This window comes from Clytia hemisphaerica, unplaced genomic scaffold, assembly GCF_902728285.1.
Source record: "Clytia hemisphaerica strain Z4C2 unplaced genomic scaffold, Clytia hemisphaerica genome assembly, whole genome shotgun sequence".
NCBI lineage: Eukaryota > Metazoa > Cnidaria > Hydrozoa > Leptothecata > Clytiidae > Clytia > Clytia hemisphaerica.
The window spans coordinates 1,575,096-1,591,459 of record NW_027103282.1 but is presented as its reverse complement, the minus strand read 5'-3'; the positions used below and the strand labels follow the sequence as shown (position 1 = coordinate 1,591,459).

The window sequence follows — 16,364 nt, the reverse complement described above, 5'->3', positions numbered from 1 at the left end:
TGCGTACTAAACACTGACGTTTTAGAGCTTCCGGAATTCTCATCAACCGGACCACTCAAAATAAAACCCAAATTCGTTTCAACAGCAACAGGACCCGAAGTCCCTTTAATTTGATTACTCCCAACAAATCTCCAGTAATCTTTGCACCCAATTAAAATGTCAATTTTCAAAGGGGAATTATAGAGATTACTATCTGCAAGCTCAATCCCTTGTAAATGGGAATAGCTTTTCACGGCAATCTCAATGGGTTGATTCTCAATAGGAAGACAAATATCAGACACTAAGGCCTTCACCAAAACTTTTTCATTGGCTTTTGTAATCACTTCAAATTCAACAAGTTCTAAATCCTTTTCAGATTTTCCGTTTCCGAAGGATTTGATGCTCACTGTTTTCTTGTCAATTGGTTCTAGTTTCAAAAGTTTTTTTGCTTCAGGGCTGATGTAAGTTTGCTGGCTACCACTGTCAAATAAGAGACGTAAATTTCCCGAATTCTTTCCGTTTTTGATTTTTGCAACAGCAGTTTGTAACAAAACAGTTTGAAATTTCGCAGAAGTCAAGTTTGATGTCGTTGTGTCAGGCTCAGTTTTTTGAGTTGTAGCAGGAGGGGTAGGAGCTGGGTTGTGAATCGTTTTTAGACTCGTCTTTCTTTTTAAAGGTACAGATGGCGTTGTTATGTCTACCGCCACATTTAAAACATTTCCACTTTTTCGAGCAATTAGAAGACATATGATTAGCTGCAAAACAAATAAAACAACGTCTTTCTCTTTGCAAAATTGATCTCCTGACTTCAGGTTTTGTTATTATTTCACAGTTTTTAGAGGCGTGGCCTCGACGACAAAAGACGCACATTGGTGAATTCCTTTCTCTTTGTTGTTCACCGCTCTTTCTTTCCTCTCTCTTGTCTTTGTGATGATAATTATTTCTTTGTGAAACGAACAGACTTTCTGTTGTTGAATAATAGTTTTCGTTAGAAAATAAATCTTTTGAAATTTTCTCCCTCGCAGAGAGTTCATTTTCAAAAACTTTCAAAATGTCATTTATATTCCAAATTTCTCCTGGAGTATTTCTTGAAACGAGTAATCGAAAATCATTTGGCAATTTTTTAATTACAATTGGAATTAGCATTGGCCCGAAAGTTTCACTCTTGCAATCTAATGCCTCTAGGCTTCTGACCTGCGATTCAATTCGGTCAAACAGTTTTGTTAATCCTTTTATGTCTTTTTCGTCGTCAACACTCTCTAATCCCAATAATACGTCCATATGGGCCGAAATAAGGGTTTGTTTATCACCAAATCTTTTAGCTAAAAGTTCTCTAGCATTCTCATAATTTTCATTCGTAAGATTCAAGCCTTTAATGCATTCAGACGCTTCTCCTTCCAACAAAGATACTAAATAGTTCATTTTTTCGACGTTTGATAAATGACCATTTTTATGGATAGCCTCTTCGAATGATTGAGAAAAGGATTGATATTCTGTGGGGTCTCCTGAGAAAGTTTTAATTTTCATTTTCGGAAGCGCAACTGATTTTGCTTTGTTGGACGATACACTAGCCTCTGTAACTGGTTGATACTGCTTGGCTGGCAAACTGGCCCTGATCCTGTGATCAGCTTTGTTCATGAGAAGTTTACATTTACTCTCAATTGCATAATTAGCGTTAACAAATGTGTCAAACTCACCGTCTGATTCGATGGTTTCTCCGACTTCTTCACATGCTTGTACAAAACGATTGGTTTTATCCAACATCATATTCATTAAACCAGTTAACTCATTAATCCTTTCGGTATCAAGTTTTTCATTTTCATCTAGAATTCCATTTATATCTCCTTCGATATTTTTCAAATTACTAGTCAACGATCTGAGCGTTCTTTTTGTAGCCATAATTGCAAACTGTATACAACAAGCCCAAGAAACGATTTAAAACAATTCAAAACTCAATCAACAAACAGTGTCTAAAATATATGAAGTGATCAAAACAACTTTCCAACCACAACCATAAATTCAAATTTTTATTTATTTTTCCTTCTGTTACTTTTTCTTATTTTCTATCTTCTTTTATTTTTATCCGGTTCGGTGGACCATTTCATAAAATATACTATCTTTACCTACAGACCTTATGCGGCTGCGGTCATAACTAAACTAACTCAAAAGAATACAAAGGACTGTAATATGCTATAATATAATATATGCTAATATATGCTAAATATACAATGACGTAATACGTATAATTATACTTTCTTTTCCGACATCGACTAATCGAAGCTGGTCGTCGTTAAACTTATCTGGCACCCGATGTAGAAATTTTCTTCCGACACGCTAAAGCTCTGAAGGTCGAGAAAATTTTCAACATCTGGAAGAAATACATTACGGAATTTCGCCTGACCGCGTAATTTTTTAGAAAAATGGGCCCGAGTGCAATTTGGACAGGGAAGGTGTCATGGCCGACAAAATTTGGCTCAGAAAAAACTTCAAAAGGTTTCACGGAATAAATTCAAATACAAAACTTTTTGGAGAAGGAATCATGCAAAATATTATCATTCTTTTCACAAGGAGGGCATGTAGAAACACTCATATAAGTATTTTTCCTTCTTTAAACTGATCACAGAAGGAAAAACAAAATAGAAATAACATTGTACACAAAAAAGCCTGAAAGAAGAGAAAAGTCATAATCAGCATCTATAATAACACTAAAAGAAAAACTAAAGCTATAGAAAATGAATACTAACCCATAATGAACACTTTTGTGAAGTTTAATAAAGATTTTATCCAAAAAACTTCAGTTCTGGAACACTGGTTGTGAAGTCGGTTTGTCGGTTGTCGGCCGGTGGACAACAGTTATATTTGGAGGACGGTCTAAGATAGATCACAACATGAAAGTTACTGATAAAAGCCTAAGCCCATAGGAACATACCTGCTTTAGTTTCTTTGGTCTTTGAATGGTATAAAATTTGAGAAAGTGCAGAAAAAATCAGCCATCAAAACAAACAAAAACAAAAGTTATGATTATCAACTTTTCTGTGGTAGAAACACATTTTTTGGGTTGGTGCACATACAGAAATTACACTGGATACTAAACTAATATTCAGGGAGTGATAAGTACAGTTAAACTACAAAAAATCCATCAAAAGAAACCAAAAACAACCATAACAGCACACATTTTTTGAAAATTACATCAGCCATGTTGTTTGTAATTTTTGCCGACATACTCATGACGTGGTAACTAACGACAGTGATTTGACGGTCTTTTTGAGGCGCCAGATCTCAAAAAAACAATTTTTGAGCGTTCAGCACGGCCCCGAAAATGAGGGCTAAACTTATGTCGGCACATCAATGGATGACTACTATTTCTCTCCGATGGTATATTGGCCCGCTCCTTTAGAGCTTTAGCGTGGGCGGCCGCCAATACGCCATCGGAATATCAGATAATCGTTAAACTGATACTGAATCTTACAAGATGTTTTTTGAATTCTTTTCCTTTCTTGCCTTTTCTTTTGTCGGTATTGTCGTCCTTGAAATCTAGTCTGGGAGCCAAACCTGAAAAATGGCATTTTGCTTAACCCAAGATTCTACAGGATAAACTATACATTTTTGGAATCCTCAACTATCCTAGTTTAAGAAATGGTCGGTCCCCAAAGCTAATTCCTGGTCAATCTTTCATATTGGGCCCGAGTTTAGGGGGTACTTTTTTTTTTTTTTTTTTTTTCTTTATTGAAACATAAACACAGGGTACATTACGAACATATAATACAAAATACTACTAAACATTAATATAGTCCCTCCCTCCGCTAGAAACTTAGGTTATATCGCCAGAGGTAAGGCTATGAAGAAAGGAAAAAGTAAAACAAGGTGTGACGTGGAGAGAGCTATGGTTGTAGTAGACTAAAATAACGCACCACTGAACCTTCCAGATTCGTGGATATATTCAACGACAGAAAGAATTATAGTTTGATTTAAAATTAAAGTCAAGCTTTCATCACCGTATAATAAAAATCGACAAAAATAAGAAGGGTTTAGTGGGAGGAAAATAATACCTTAGTCTTGTAGTTTGTCGAATAGAGATTGCCTCGCATGGGAATATATAGAGCAGTGCAGAAAAAAGTGCTGAGTATTTTCAACTGAGTTAGTTCGACAACCACAAAAAGGGTCTAAAGTATCACGAAAACCATGCCTAAATTTGTGCTCGTTCAGATGAGTGAACCCTACCCGAAGTCGATTTAGAAAGACTACACCTTGATTGTCAGAAACATCAAAAACACGAGATTGTTTGGGTCTCAAAAATTTTAAAATTGCATTCTTAAAGGTCTTAACAGAAGGTAGATCTCTTATATTCGCGCCCAGGACATTCCACTGTGATATGCAGTAAGGAAAAAATGTATTACGAAAACGCTCAGTTCGTATATTAAGAGGATAAATAGGATTTCTTGTTCTTATGTTAACTGGCTCTGTAAGCCTTGCTGGCAGATAGTTACGTAAGTAAGACGGAGCTTGGTTATTTATGATTTTATAGAAAAATATCATTCTTCTGGCAAAACGTCTGTCAGCAAGGCTTTTCAAGGCCAAGTTCAGAGTATATTCTCTCCTGAGACGTTCCACGAAAGCAACCTGTGATAGCTAAGCAGGCATTATATTGAATGGATTCAAGCTTCTGCACAAAAGAGGCATTTCCTGGGCGGTCATATATGATATCACCGTAGTCTAGATGAGGTCTAATGTAAGATTTATAGATGGTAAGAAGAGATCTTCTAGGCACATGTTTGCGAAGTCTGTTAATAAGGCCAATACCTTTATTGGCCTTTTTTATCTTCTCCTCAAGATGGTAATCGTAAGAAAGTTTTGAATCTAAGATAAGACCTAGATGTTTCTGGTGCTCACTGACAGCGATGTTAGTGTTATTGAAGGAGATTACTGGAGCATTAGCAGGAGTGATTCTGCAGGTAAAATAGACTTCCACAGCTTGTTTAGAAGGGTCAGGGTTGAAAGACATCTTCCATTGACGAGCCCACTCACTTATCCTGGCAAGATCTCTGTTTAGTACCCCAAGGATCAAGAGCTGGTCCATCACAAGGGAAAATAAGGAGGTGTCGTCAGCAAAGATTTTAGGTTTCGACTCAAGGTTTAATGGGAGATCATTGATGTAAATTAAGAAGAATAAAGGACCAAGAATCGAGCCCTGAGGTACCCCAGCATCGATCCTCTTCCACTCAGACGTTTTCCCATTCAACACAACTCTCTGATGCCTATCATCAAGAAAGTTACGTATTAAGGAAAGCAGAGTTCCAGTTACCCCATATGATTTGAGTTTGAAAATCAAGCCATCATGCCAAACCCGGTCGAATGCCTTTGAAATATCTAAAAACACACCCCTGGTATCTAAAGAAGGGTTCACGTCAAACCCTGTAAAAATATCATGCGTTATGGACAACAACTAAGAAATGCAAGAGTCACCCTCCCGAAATCCAGACTGACATGGAGAAAATAGATTATTTGTTTCAAAATATCTGTAAAGTGCATCATAGATACACTTTTCAAATAATTTTTCCAAACACTGGAAGAAGAGAAACTGGTCTGTAATTTTTAGCTATGCTCCTGTCTCCCTTTTTATAGACAGGAACCACATTGCCTTTCTTCCACTGTGATGGGAAAATGCCAGAATTGATGGAAAGATTGAATATACTAAACAAAGGTTTTACTAGAGAATCACCACAGATCCTGATCATACGAGTAGAAACATTATCCCACCCATGGGCCTTGTTTACGTTTAAAGAATTAATAATTGACGCGATTTTTTCTTCGTCAAATTCAAGGTTATTTAGCCTGGAGTCAGTAAAAAAAATGTTCAGGTGGCAGCACGCTTCCAGTTTCGATCAAAGAACATTGGTTTGCAAAAAAAGAGTTAAAAATATCGGCCTTCTCAGAAACATCGCTCACAAGGACGTTTCTTTCGTCGCGAATGGGTGGAATTTTAGGGGTTTTTCGTATGCTCAGGAACTGCTTAAGGGTAGACCAGGGGGTACTTTTTACCCTTTGTAAGGATTTGTTAAGGAAAATATATTTCCATGTATGATTTAATTTGCTATATCTCATGAATAAATTGACCAATTGCTTTGAAACTTTGCCAATAGTTTCAAGATACATCGGTGATCATCATTGGCAAAAGATTTTTGCGAAAAATTATTTTTGGGGGTTTACCTGGGGTAAAATAGGGAAAATTTGGGTATTTTCACTGAATTTTGACACTCTGGGACCTACCAAAACAACTTTTAATGAGGCACAAACTTTGTTTTATGATAAAATTTGATGCGATAGACCAGAAAAATTTCTTGTCAACTGTATTTAGTTTCATTTTTGACGCTTCAGGGGGTAAAAATTCCCATTTTATTGAATTTTTACATAATTTGAGCAATTTTCACTGCTTATTCCGCATAAAATATATTCGAAAATAGTTTTAACTTGATCTTTGTGTAATAAACTCTGGAAAATTACAATTCTGACTTGAAATTATCACATTCAGAGTGCAACTGGACAAACCATGGGGTAAAATTGTCCGTTTTAGTGGATTTTTATCAATTTTTATTGATTTTTGGGCCCATTTGACCCATAAAAAAGTATTAAGGTGTACGAAATTTGATTTCTAACTACTGGAGACATTGATATTTTCTGATAGATAATAGAGGAAAGTAATATGTGGTTTTCATTATCTGGCATCAGGGATACAGGTGTCAAATCAGGGAGTAATATGCCAATTTCTGGTTCGCAGTTGCCTGAGTTTGGATGTTTTTCTCGAGAAGTTTCCTCAAAATCCTAAATTTTTAGGATAAAAACCAGCCCTAACAAACTTTAAATTACCATTCCATCTAGTCTAGCAAGGTAGACGACTAATTTATACATAGTAGAAATAAAGCAAAAAGTAATGAATGGAACAATTTTAGTTTATACAAACTAAATCCCGTATTACTATTATTATTAGTATTACACGCATTATAAACGACTCCAGTCTACATTCCATCATTTCTTAGTCCTTTTGAAGACTACTACACAACATTTCGATGCTTTTAACTGAAGTTACAGCTGCATAGTTACAGTGATTTAGCGTAAGTTTGTTAGCTGTTGCTCTGAAATTTCTTGTATAGCTTCTCAGGACCTCCAAAAAATGGTCCCTACTAGCAGTGTTTTAAGTACATTTATCATAAATAATTACTAGAAGGCGTAGAAATAAAAGTGATATTTTGCGGGTTAAGGGGGATACGACCTGAGTGACGAAAAATGCCAAATCACCTTTGATGAAAGTAGAACTTGATGTCCTCTTTAAAGTCATGCTTTGAGTTGAACTCTCTTTTCTTCCGCTATTTTATTTTCCTTTTAACAGTAGCTTTCCTCAAAATAACAAGTTCTACTCAAAAACCGTCAGTAGTGACCGTTTCGGGAAGTAAAAGCTGACAAAATTACGCTAAATTACTGTACCTATGTAGCCATAACTTCAGTTAAAAGCATTGAAATGTTGTGTAGTTGTCTTTAAAAGGACTAAGAAATGATTGAATGGTAATTTAAAGTTTATTAGGGCTGGTTTATATCCTAAAAATTTAGGATTTTGAGGAAACTTCTCGAGAAAAACATCCAAACTCAGGCAACTGCGAACTAGAACTTGGCATATAACTCCCTGATTTGACATCTGTATCCCTGATGCCAGATAATGAAAACCATAGATTACTTTCCTCTATTATCTATCAGAAAATATCAATGTCTCCAGTAGTTAGAAATCAAATTTCGTACACCTTAATACTTTTTTATGGGTCAAATGGGCCCAAAAATCAATAAAAATTGATAAAAATCCACTAAAACGGACAATTTTACCCCCTGGTTTGTCCAGTTGCACTCTGAATGTGATAATTTCAAATCAGAATTGTAATTTTCCAGAGTTTATTACACAAAGATCAAGTTAAAACTAATTTCGAAGATATTTTAGGCGAGATAAGCAGTGAAAATTGCTCAAATTATGTAAAAATTCAATAAAATGGGCATTTTTACCCCCTGAAGCGTCAAAAATGAAACTAAATACAGTTGACAAGAAATTTTTCTGGTCTATCGCATCAAATTTTATCATAACACAAAGTTTGAGCCTCATTAAAAGCTGTTTTGGTAGGTCCCAGTCTTATAAAGTGTCAAAATTCAGTAAAAATACCCAAATTTTCCCTATTTTGCCCCAGGTAAACCCCAAAAATAATTTTTCGCAAAAATCTTTTGCCAATGATGATCACCGATGTATCTTGAAACTTTTGGCAAAGTTTCAAAGCAATTGGTCAATTTATTCATGAGATGTAGCAAATTAAATCATACATGGAAACATATTTTCCTTAACAAATCCTTACATAGGGTAAAAAGTACCCCCTAAACTCGGGCCCAATATGAAAAATTGACTAGGAGTTAGCTTTGGGGACCGACCATTTCTTAAACTAGGATAGTTGAGGATTCCAAAAATATATAGTTTATCCTGTAGAATTTTGGGTTAAGCAAAAGTGCTTATTTAAGGAGATATAGGATTTGGTAATCCATGAATTGTTGATCCAAGTATTCCTTGAGTTTGTCGAACATTTATCGCCATCACCGGCGTCTTCTTCTGAAGTCGATAAAATTCTCCTTCGAGGCATACTTACACATAAACGGTTCAGTAGCTAATGTGAAGTTTCTAAAAATTTCTCTGGTTTTTAAAGAGATTTTGATTTCTCAAAGGAATTAGTAAGGTTGAAAAACGTTCACAAAAGCTGTTCCTTTAGAGACAAGTAGTTAAAAGACAATTGGAGGTTGAAACGTAGAATTCCCATGAGCTCTCGTCATTGCCATATTCTCTTGAGTGTAGTATTGAAATAAATTTATCAATTTTTATAAGCGTTTTTTTCAAACAAAGTAAAAAGACATTAATGATCGCGTTTTATTAAAACACGTTATCACAAATCTGCCGTGATCTGACAAAAGAAAGAAACCATCAATTTTTGAAATATTCATATTTTTGCAAAAATCAACTCTTAAGAGTCTAAAGTTTCATTTTATTTTCTGACAAAAGGAAGTAAGTAAGTCACTTGCTTCTTTTTATATAGCCTGAAAAATGAAATGAAAATTGCTTGCAATATTTTGCAGTTTATTTTCTGACAAAAAGAAGTAACTTTAAAAATTTTGGCTTGAAAGAGCTTGAGTAGAGTAAAACTTGTGTAAATCTTTCCAAAATCAAGATGTTTAACTACTTTTAACTCCTCCCTTTTAAATATTATACTATTCTAGGGTTTGGTCTTTCACAATCAGCAAAAGTTTTGATCTTAAGGTACGTGTTCACCTTTCTTGACACATTCTCTTTAATTGATCATATCTTTAGAACAACAAATTTTTATATATCAAAAGTATATATTTTCTGAAAGCCAATAATATTCTCTTTCTAAATGTAAAAGTTTCAGCTGAATTTAAAAAACTGGGCAGGATATAATTAAAATCTTAAGAATTTTAACCTTACCTACTTCAAAGAAGTTAACCCAATAGATTGAACTAAAAAAGTGTCTTGGGATTTTCTTTGGGATTGACTTTAACTCTTTAAATCCTAAATTCTGTAAAAATATCGATAAAAAAGTAAATTTAAATGTGATTTTTTCAGTTATCTGTAAATTGAGGAAAAACAACTCGGTTAGAAATAAAATCCTAAGACACTTTTTAAGTTTGATCTTTTGTCAATCTCATAAAAAAAGAATGAAGTCGATATCTAAATGCTATGGGTGACTTTAACTTCGTCAAAAGTAGTATGGTGTGGTAAAATTTCGTTTTTTTCTACATCAATTTGAAATTTTTAACGAGATAATTGCTGTTTATTTGAGTAATCAGTGAATGTGTCAAAAATATTACTATTCAAGGGGGGGGGTTTCATGGTTGGGGGAGGAGCGGAATCGGCCCTTTTTTCGGACGGAGTGGCGGAATTTGGCGAAAATTTAGACGGAATTACGGAAATTGGGTTTTCTGACGGAGACGGAAAATTAGACAATTTTAATGCGGAAAAACGGAATTTAGCAAAAAAATTTGCGGAATTTTGGAATTAGTAAAAGATATTCAAAATTTGCGGAATTTTCGACAAAAATATTGAATTTCAAAGGAATTTTCGGTGACGGAATTTTGGTTCAATTTAAGACGGTTTGACGGAAATTGGAGAAAAATTTGGCGGAATTGCGGAATTGGGTACCCCCTGAAACCCCCCCCCCCATTCAATAGAGGTGAGAATAAACATCAGCTGAATTCTCTCTTTTGTCTTTGTTGTTTCCGAAAGAGACAATTATTTGAGTAAATAATCATAAGACGAACTTTGTTTTGAATTTTAAATGGTTATAACTCTGGATCAAAAAAAGATTTTAAGATCGCGATTTTACCAAAATGAAATCCAGTAACTTTTCTTCCACTTTGACTGGGAAAAAATTTTTTGACAAAAAATCGGAAAAAAAGTGTACACATATACCTTAAAACGATACCATTAATCTTGAACAAGGTCAACTCGTTTATGCAATTATCTCAAAATATTGTCAGATCACGGCAGAAATATGATGAAAAATATGAACAATCTGATTGACGTGTACATTGTACCGTACAAATACAAGACCGCGTTCAAAAAGGGGGTAAGAGAGAAGTCATATTTTGTACATTTTTATGATTAGAAAGGTTTTCTCTTCGCTTCCAATACACAACAACATATCAAAAGAGTTTATGAAAAGAATGTTTTGATCTTTTTAATGACCATTCGATTCTTTTTTCGAATGTTTAGAAAAAAATATTGAAAAATCTGAACTTGGATATATCTCATAATGGATTCGGTACCGTGTGATAATTATTATTAAATACTAATTTTTGACAAATACACAAAAGAAAATTGTTCTATTTGTACTCGTGTTCTGACACAGGAATTTTTTCGGGTCCCCCCGTATACGTACGTACATTTCTTGGTTTTGAAGGGTTAAGCTTGTGGGGGCGTACGGGACTTCGTAATACCGATATACCGATCACTTTTCTCTCAATTACCGATATACCGATAATTTTTTCGTTCAAATACCGATACCGATCAATTTTTACCCATTTTTCAGGTACTCGTCTTTCGAAGGGAGGTACTTAGGCAAAGATGGGTGCAGACGATAAGGGTCAGGTTTTCAACTTAAAAAGTCTTTCTAACGATGACAAAAATCAGAAAATTTCAAAGTGGTTTCACCAAGGGTCAAATAATTCATCATATTTAGAAATTTTGTTCAGTTTTGAGAGAAAAAATTGCAAAAAAATGTCTCTTAGGGGTAGAAAATATTTCGAAAATCGAAGAAAACTTTTCAAACTCTCTCCAAGAGTTACTTTTTTACTTAAATTGGCTTAAAAAATGGGTTTTAGACAAAAAGTTTTGGAGCGAAAATGCATGGTTCTGAGCTATTACCAGCTTGTGGAGGGCCGGTAAACAGTCATTTTTCGAACGAATATCTACGTATTCTCTGACCACTAAAGCTAGAGGCCCTTTAAGTGCTACGGTCCATTTTTCTAAGTTTTTTAAGAAAATCGTTTATTCAAACGGGACATAACAGTAGTAAAATGTAAACATTGCGCGAACCACGTGTCATTAAAGAGAACAATGAAAATCACGTGTCCAAAACAAACTTGTAAAACAATTGCACCAATAAAAATCAGCCATATTTGGTTTGATTTTATATTTTGACGTGTGACATTTGTTTTGATTTTGTATCCCGCTACATTCGGTTTGTTTACAAATTTCGTCAGTACTGTTATGTCCCTTTAAGGTTTATATCTCCGGATCTAGTAGGAGTTAGAAAGTCGTTCATAGCTCAATTTGGAAGTTCTTTGATCACTCGTTGAACAAGATGGTCAAAAAATAGTCAAAATCTCAATTTTTGTCAAGTTTTTTGCTTTTTTTTGACTTTTTGGCTTAAAATCTAGCACTTTTTAATTTTTTTTGCTTGACCATAAAGCACAATCCAATTCCTTCGAGTAAGACCAAAAATGACAATAGCCCATGTCCAATATACTCAACATTGGCACTTAAAGGATTAAGGAAATTTGACAATAAATTTCAATTGGATCAAAAATTTGGCGTTGTGGGAAAATTTTTATGGAAGAGCTAAAGTCAGTCCCCTTGGCAATGAGCCTATTTTCACCCCATTTGTAACTGATCTCAACTTGAAACTTTGAAATCTTAACAATTTAAAGTATTGTCTTTTCCGATATTGTACCCTCGAACCATAAAAAACAAGCAACATGCTGAATGGACCTACCTGATGATGAAAGTTAGACAGCAATGCGAAAAGAAAAATTAAAAAAATCAGTCAGAAAATATAGCGTTTAGCGAAAATACACAACGCAATAAATTCATCATTGACTGTTGATGGGGGGAGAGGGAAGGGTTGTAGGGAAAAAATAAATAGGAAGTTCTGGTTGCAAAAATCAGTTTTATTGACAATTGAATCATGCTTGATGGTGAGCATTGTTATCAATAATGTTTTTGTGTGAAAAACATAGAAATATAAGGAAAAAATCCAATGAAAATCTGCAAAAACGGCGATTTCCGGCATTTTCAACCGGAAAAATTTTTTTCTCAAAAATCGAACTCGGCCATGTTTTGAGCATTGCGAATACGAATCTTTCCGCAAAAAATCTGAAAAAACTAAAAATGAAAATTCGAGAAAATGTCAAAAAACCGTTTTTGCCGGCATATTTCCGGCATTTTCGGCTGGAAAAAAATGTTTTTCGAAAATCAGGCTCCGTCACATTTTAGGTATTGTCATATTGCATCAGTGTGCAAAATTTCATAAAAAAATATAAAGTACAGCTCGAGAAATTCAAGAAATACTGTCTTTCCGGCGAATATAGGTTGTCCCGGCGACTTTTCATCATCATCATCATCATCTTTCGACTTACGTCGGAAAATTTGCGTAGCCTTCCTTCCACAATACCCGATCTTGCATGACTGTCTTTATTTCCTCAATCTCGAGACCTGTTTCCCTCTTCAGAGTATCCAGGAAGGTTAACTTCCTTAGTCTTACTAGACCCGTTGGTGACCAGAAAAGAAGTCTGGATATTAATTCTTCTTTTGCTCGAAAACAGCGACTTTTAAAATAGTTCCGGCTTCAAAAATCAATTTTATTGAAAATTGAAACATGCTTGATGGTGGGCATTGCTATTAATAATGTTTTTGAATGAAAAAACAACCAATCATAAGGAAAAAGTCCAATGAAAATCTAGAAAAACGGCAATTTCCGGCATGTTTCAGGCATTTTCCGCCGGAAAATTTTTTTTCTCAAAAATCGGACTAGGCCATGTTTTGGGCATTGTTAATACACATCTTTGAACAAAAAATCAGAAAAAACTAATGGTGAAATCTCGAGAAAATGCCGAAAAACCAGTTTTTCCGGCATATTTCCGCCGGAAAATTTTTTTTTTCGAAAATCGGGCTCCGTCACATTTTGGGCATTGCCATTTTGCATCATTGTGCAAAAAAATAGAAAAAACTAATGAGCCGACCCCGAGAAAAGCTGGCAACAGACGAACGAACGAACGAACGAACGGACGAACGAACGGACAAGGGTTAATTTAAAGGACTACCTTAAGGTAGGTCCAAAAAGAAGATTCATAGACCTTCCTTCTTTCAAATATTGAATTGTGGGTAGTTTTTCTTTTTAATACATAAAACTGATTTTAATACCCGTTTAATACTTAACTAGGCCTGTGTTTGAGTTTTTAACGATAAAGTGCGATATTTTTTCATTTTTACTCTCGGTTTTGTCAATTTTTAAATTATTTTAGGCAAAAATAGTCGTTTTGAGGGGTCTTTAGCATTTTACCCCCAGTTTTCTCTTGAAAACCCCCTAAGTAATTTTTTTCAAAAATTTTTCTTTAAAAATTCGATTTAATACATGCCAAACAAATTTGTAAAGTTTCAAGTCAAAAGGACTCTCAAATAAATAATATTCGGTGTGATTTTGAATTCAGCTTTTACTAGCGAGCAAAATCCGTTACAAATTGGTACACTTTCGTAAAAAACACATCCAATTTGATGGGCTACCTTTTTAGATACCGGCCTGTTGAGCCCGTTTCTTATCATATTCCTGAAAATATAGTATAATTAGCATTCCAAAACCACCATAAAAACTTTTCACCTCTTTGGAGACGCATGCCCCGAAATTTGCCTGTTGTACTCCAGATCTTTGCGGCTCTTGTTTTCTTCTTCATACATTTCTATTTTCATTTTTAAACTTTAGGCAGTTTTTTATTTGATGATATCTCACTCTTTGCGATATCTTTTCTAACGAAATTTAAAGGAAAAGAGAAATTTGGGTAATTGATTACCTCTATCAACGTTGAAGTTGTCTTGCTTAGAGGTAGCGTCACCGGAACGTCTGTCTACCCTGCAGATTTTGGTCTTCGCAAAGAATCCTTTCCCCTCTGGACAATCAAAGTACTTTTGTCCGAGAAAAAAACCACTGTTGTTTGCTATTTCATAAGTTTCCTAGAAAAAAGGGTGTAGAATTTTTCAGAAATGTCTTGTTATAAGATTAGAAAATCCAGCGTAAGATTCTATACGAGACATTCAGGCATTTTCATAATTCACAGACCAGATTGGAACCCTAACTAGTTTCATTACCAATGGAAAGCAAAACTAAATTCCCATCCCTACTAGGACAAGCAATGAAAGTTTTGTCATTTCAAAGAATTTTTTGAGCTGAAACACAATAAAATACCCAGCAAAAACTCCCACAGAGAAGTTATCGGTTTTCTTTCGTGATATCTCCACACTAAAGTCTGTCTTATAATATACAGTGGTCAAAGTAGTTTTTTTCTGTGAGACGGAAAATTTCTTGAGAAAGATATTTTGGTATACAGTGACACCCGCAGGCCCCACCATGGTTGGGTCCAAGGGCCAGAAAATTTTCAGATTTTTTACGTCCTAGATTGGCTATAAAGGCACTAAAATTTGTTAATTAATACAATTCAAAATGTAAAATCAGCCATAATCAGCCATGAGGCCCCCCCCAGCGGTTTGCGAGATGGCGTGATTGGGACTTTTTTCTTGCGTGATGGCGTGATTAGAGATCTTTTTTGCCGTGATGGCGTGAATCAAGACTGTGTCGTGATGCGTGATAGGGCAAAAATTTGAGGCGTGATGCGTGATTTATGCTATTTTTCGCTATTTTTTGCGTGATGACAAATTTTAGCGATTTTCGTGATGCGGGATGGAGAAAACTTTTTTTGCGCGAAGGGGTGCCGCTGGGGGGGGGGGCCTCAGCCATAAACACAGTTTCAATACGAGAATAGAAAATAAAATCATTAATTTCTTGCTAAATAACCATTTCTAACCGAGACGGAAAACTTTGACAAAAATTTCTGTGAGACGGATATCCGTCTGAAACGGAAGAACTTTGATCACTGAATTAATGTACCTAATGACATAAACTAGCAATAAAACACAAGCAAGAAACTAAAAATATCTAATTACAAACTATTTACAAAAACAAAGAAAAATACTGCCCCTACGGCAGTAACACTCCCCACCATCAAGAATAAATTCTTGACCAAATCAAATAACAAACACATAAGACGCTTCATTGAACCAATCAATAAACAAACAGAAGTCTCGAAACAGAACAAAAGAAAATCAGAAAACAAAAAATAACACCAAAACAATCGCAAAAAGATCCTACAATAAAATTTTCTCAAAAACATGGATTCCAACTTTCGCACTTTACATCACAGCTACAGTTTTCTTCTTGAATTTCGGATTTTTAATAGATTCTTCCTCTTTGGGAAGTTGAAAATTGACTGAATCTTCGGCAAAGCTGCACGATGACCGGCGAAAATTGAAACTTTTTGGTTTTTTATTTTAAGATTTTTCATCGAAAGAAAAGTAAACTTTACCGTATACATCTTGTTAAATTGTGAAAAAACTGCGTAAACTTCCCAAACGGGAAGTTCCAACCCGATCGAGTTTTCCTTATTTTCCCGCTTCTTCCTGATCTGGAAGTCCGTTTTTTAACTCTTACCTATTTAGGTGTCAAGTTAATTTCCCGTTCGGGAAGGTTCTTCCCATTTGGGAAGAATCTTCCCGATCGAGTTAGTGGCACAGACTGTTAATGATGTTCTAAGATCAAAGAATCACTCGTTTGAAAATGATTATAGCACAGTTATTAAAGAAGATTAGATTTTTTTCTTCTTCATTTTCAATCTTCATTTCTTTTTGATGATATTCCACTCCTGTTTATCTTTTTCAACAAGCACAAAACATTTATTCAAATCGAATTCCATCAAAAGTTATAACATTTTGTCTCCGCTGCAGATTATATTACCGAGTTTATGTATCG

At 34.9% G+C, this 16,364-nt stretch overlaps 1 protein-coding gene across 1 annotated transcript in view; it reads right to left on the bottom strand.

Moving 5' to 3' along the window:
• LOC136804074 (uncharacterized) overlaps positions 1-16,364 on the bottom strand; it is a 32,644-nt gene that overhangs the window by 14,223 nt on the left and 2,057 nt on the right. Inside the window, exon 4 of the mRNA XM_067060819.1 lies at positions 14,356-14,515. Within this exon, the coding sequence (XP_066916920.1) occupies positions 14,356-14,515 (160 nt within the window). The remainder of the gene's footprint in view (positions 1-14,355; positions 14,516-16,364) is intronic.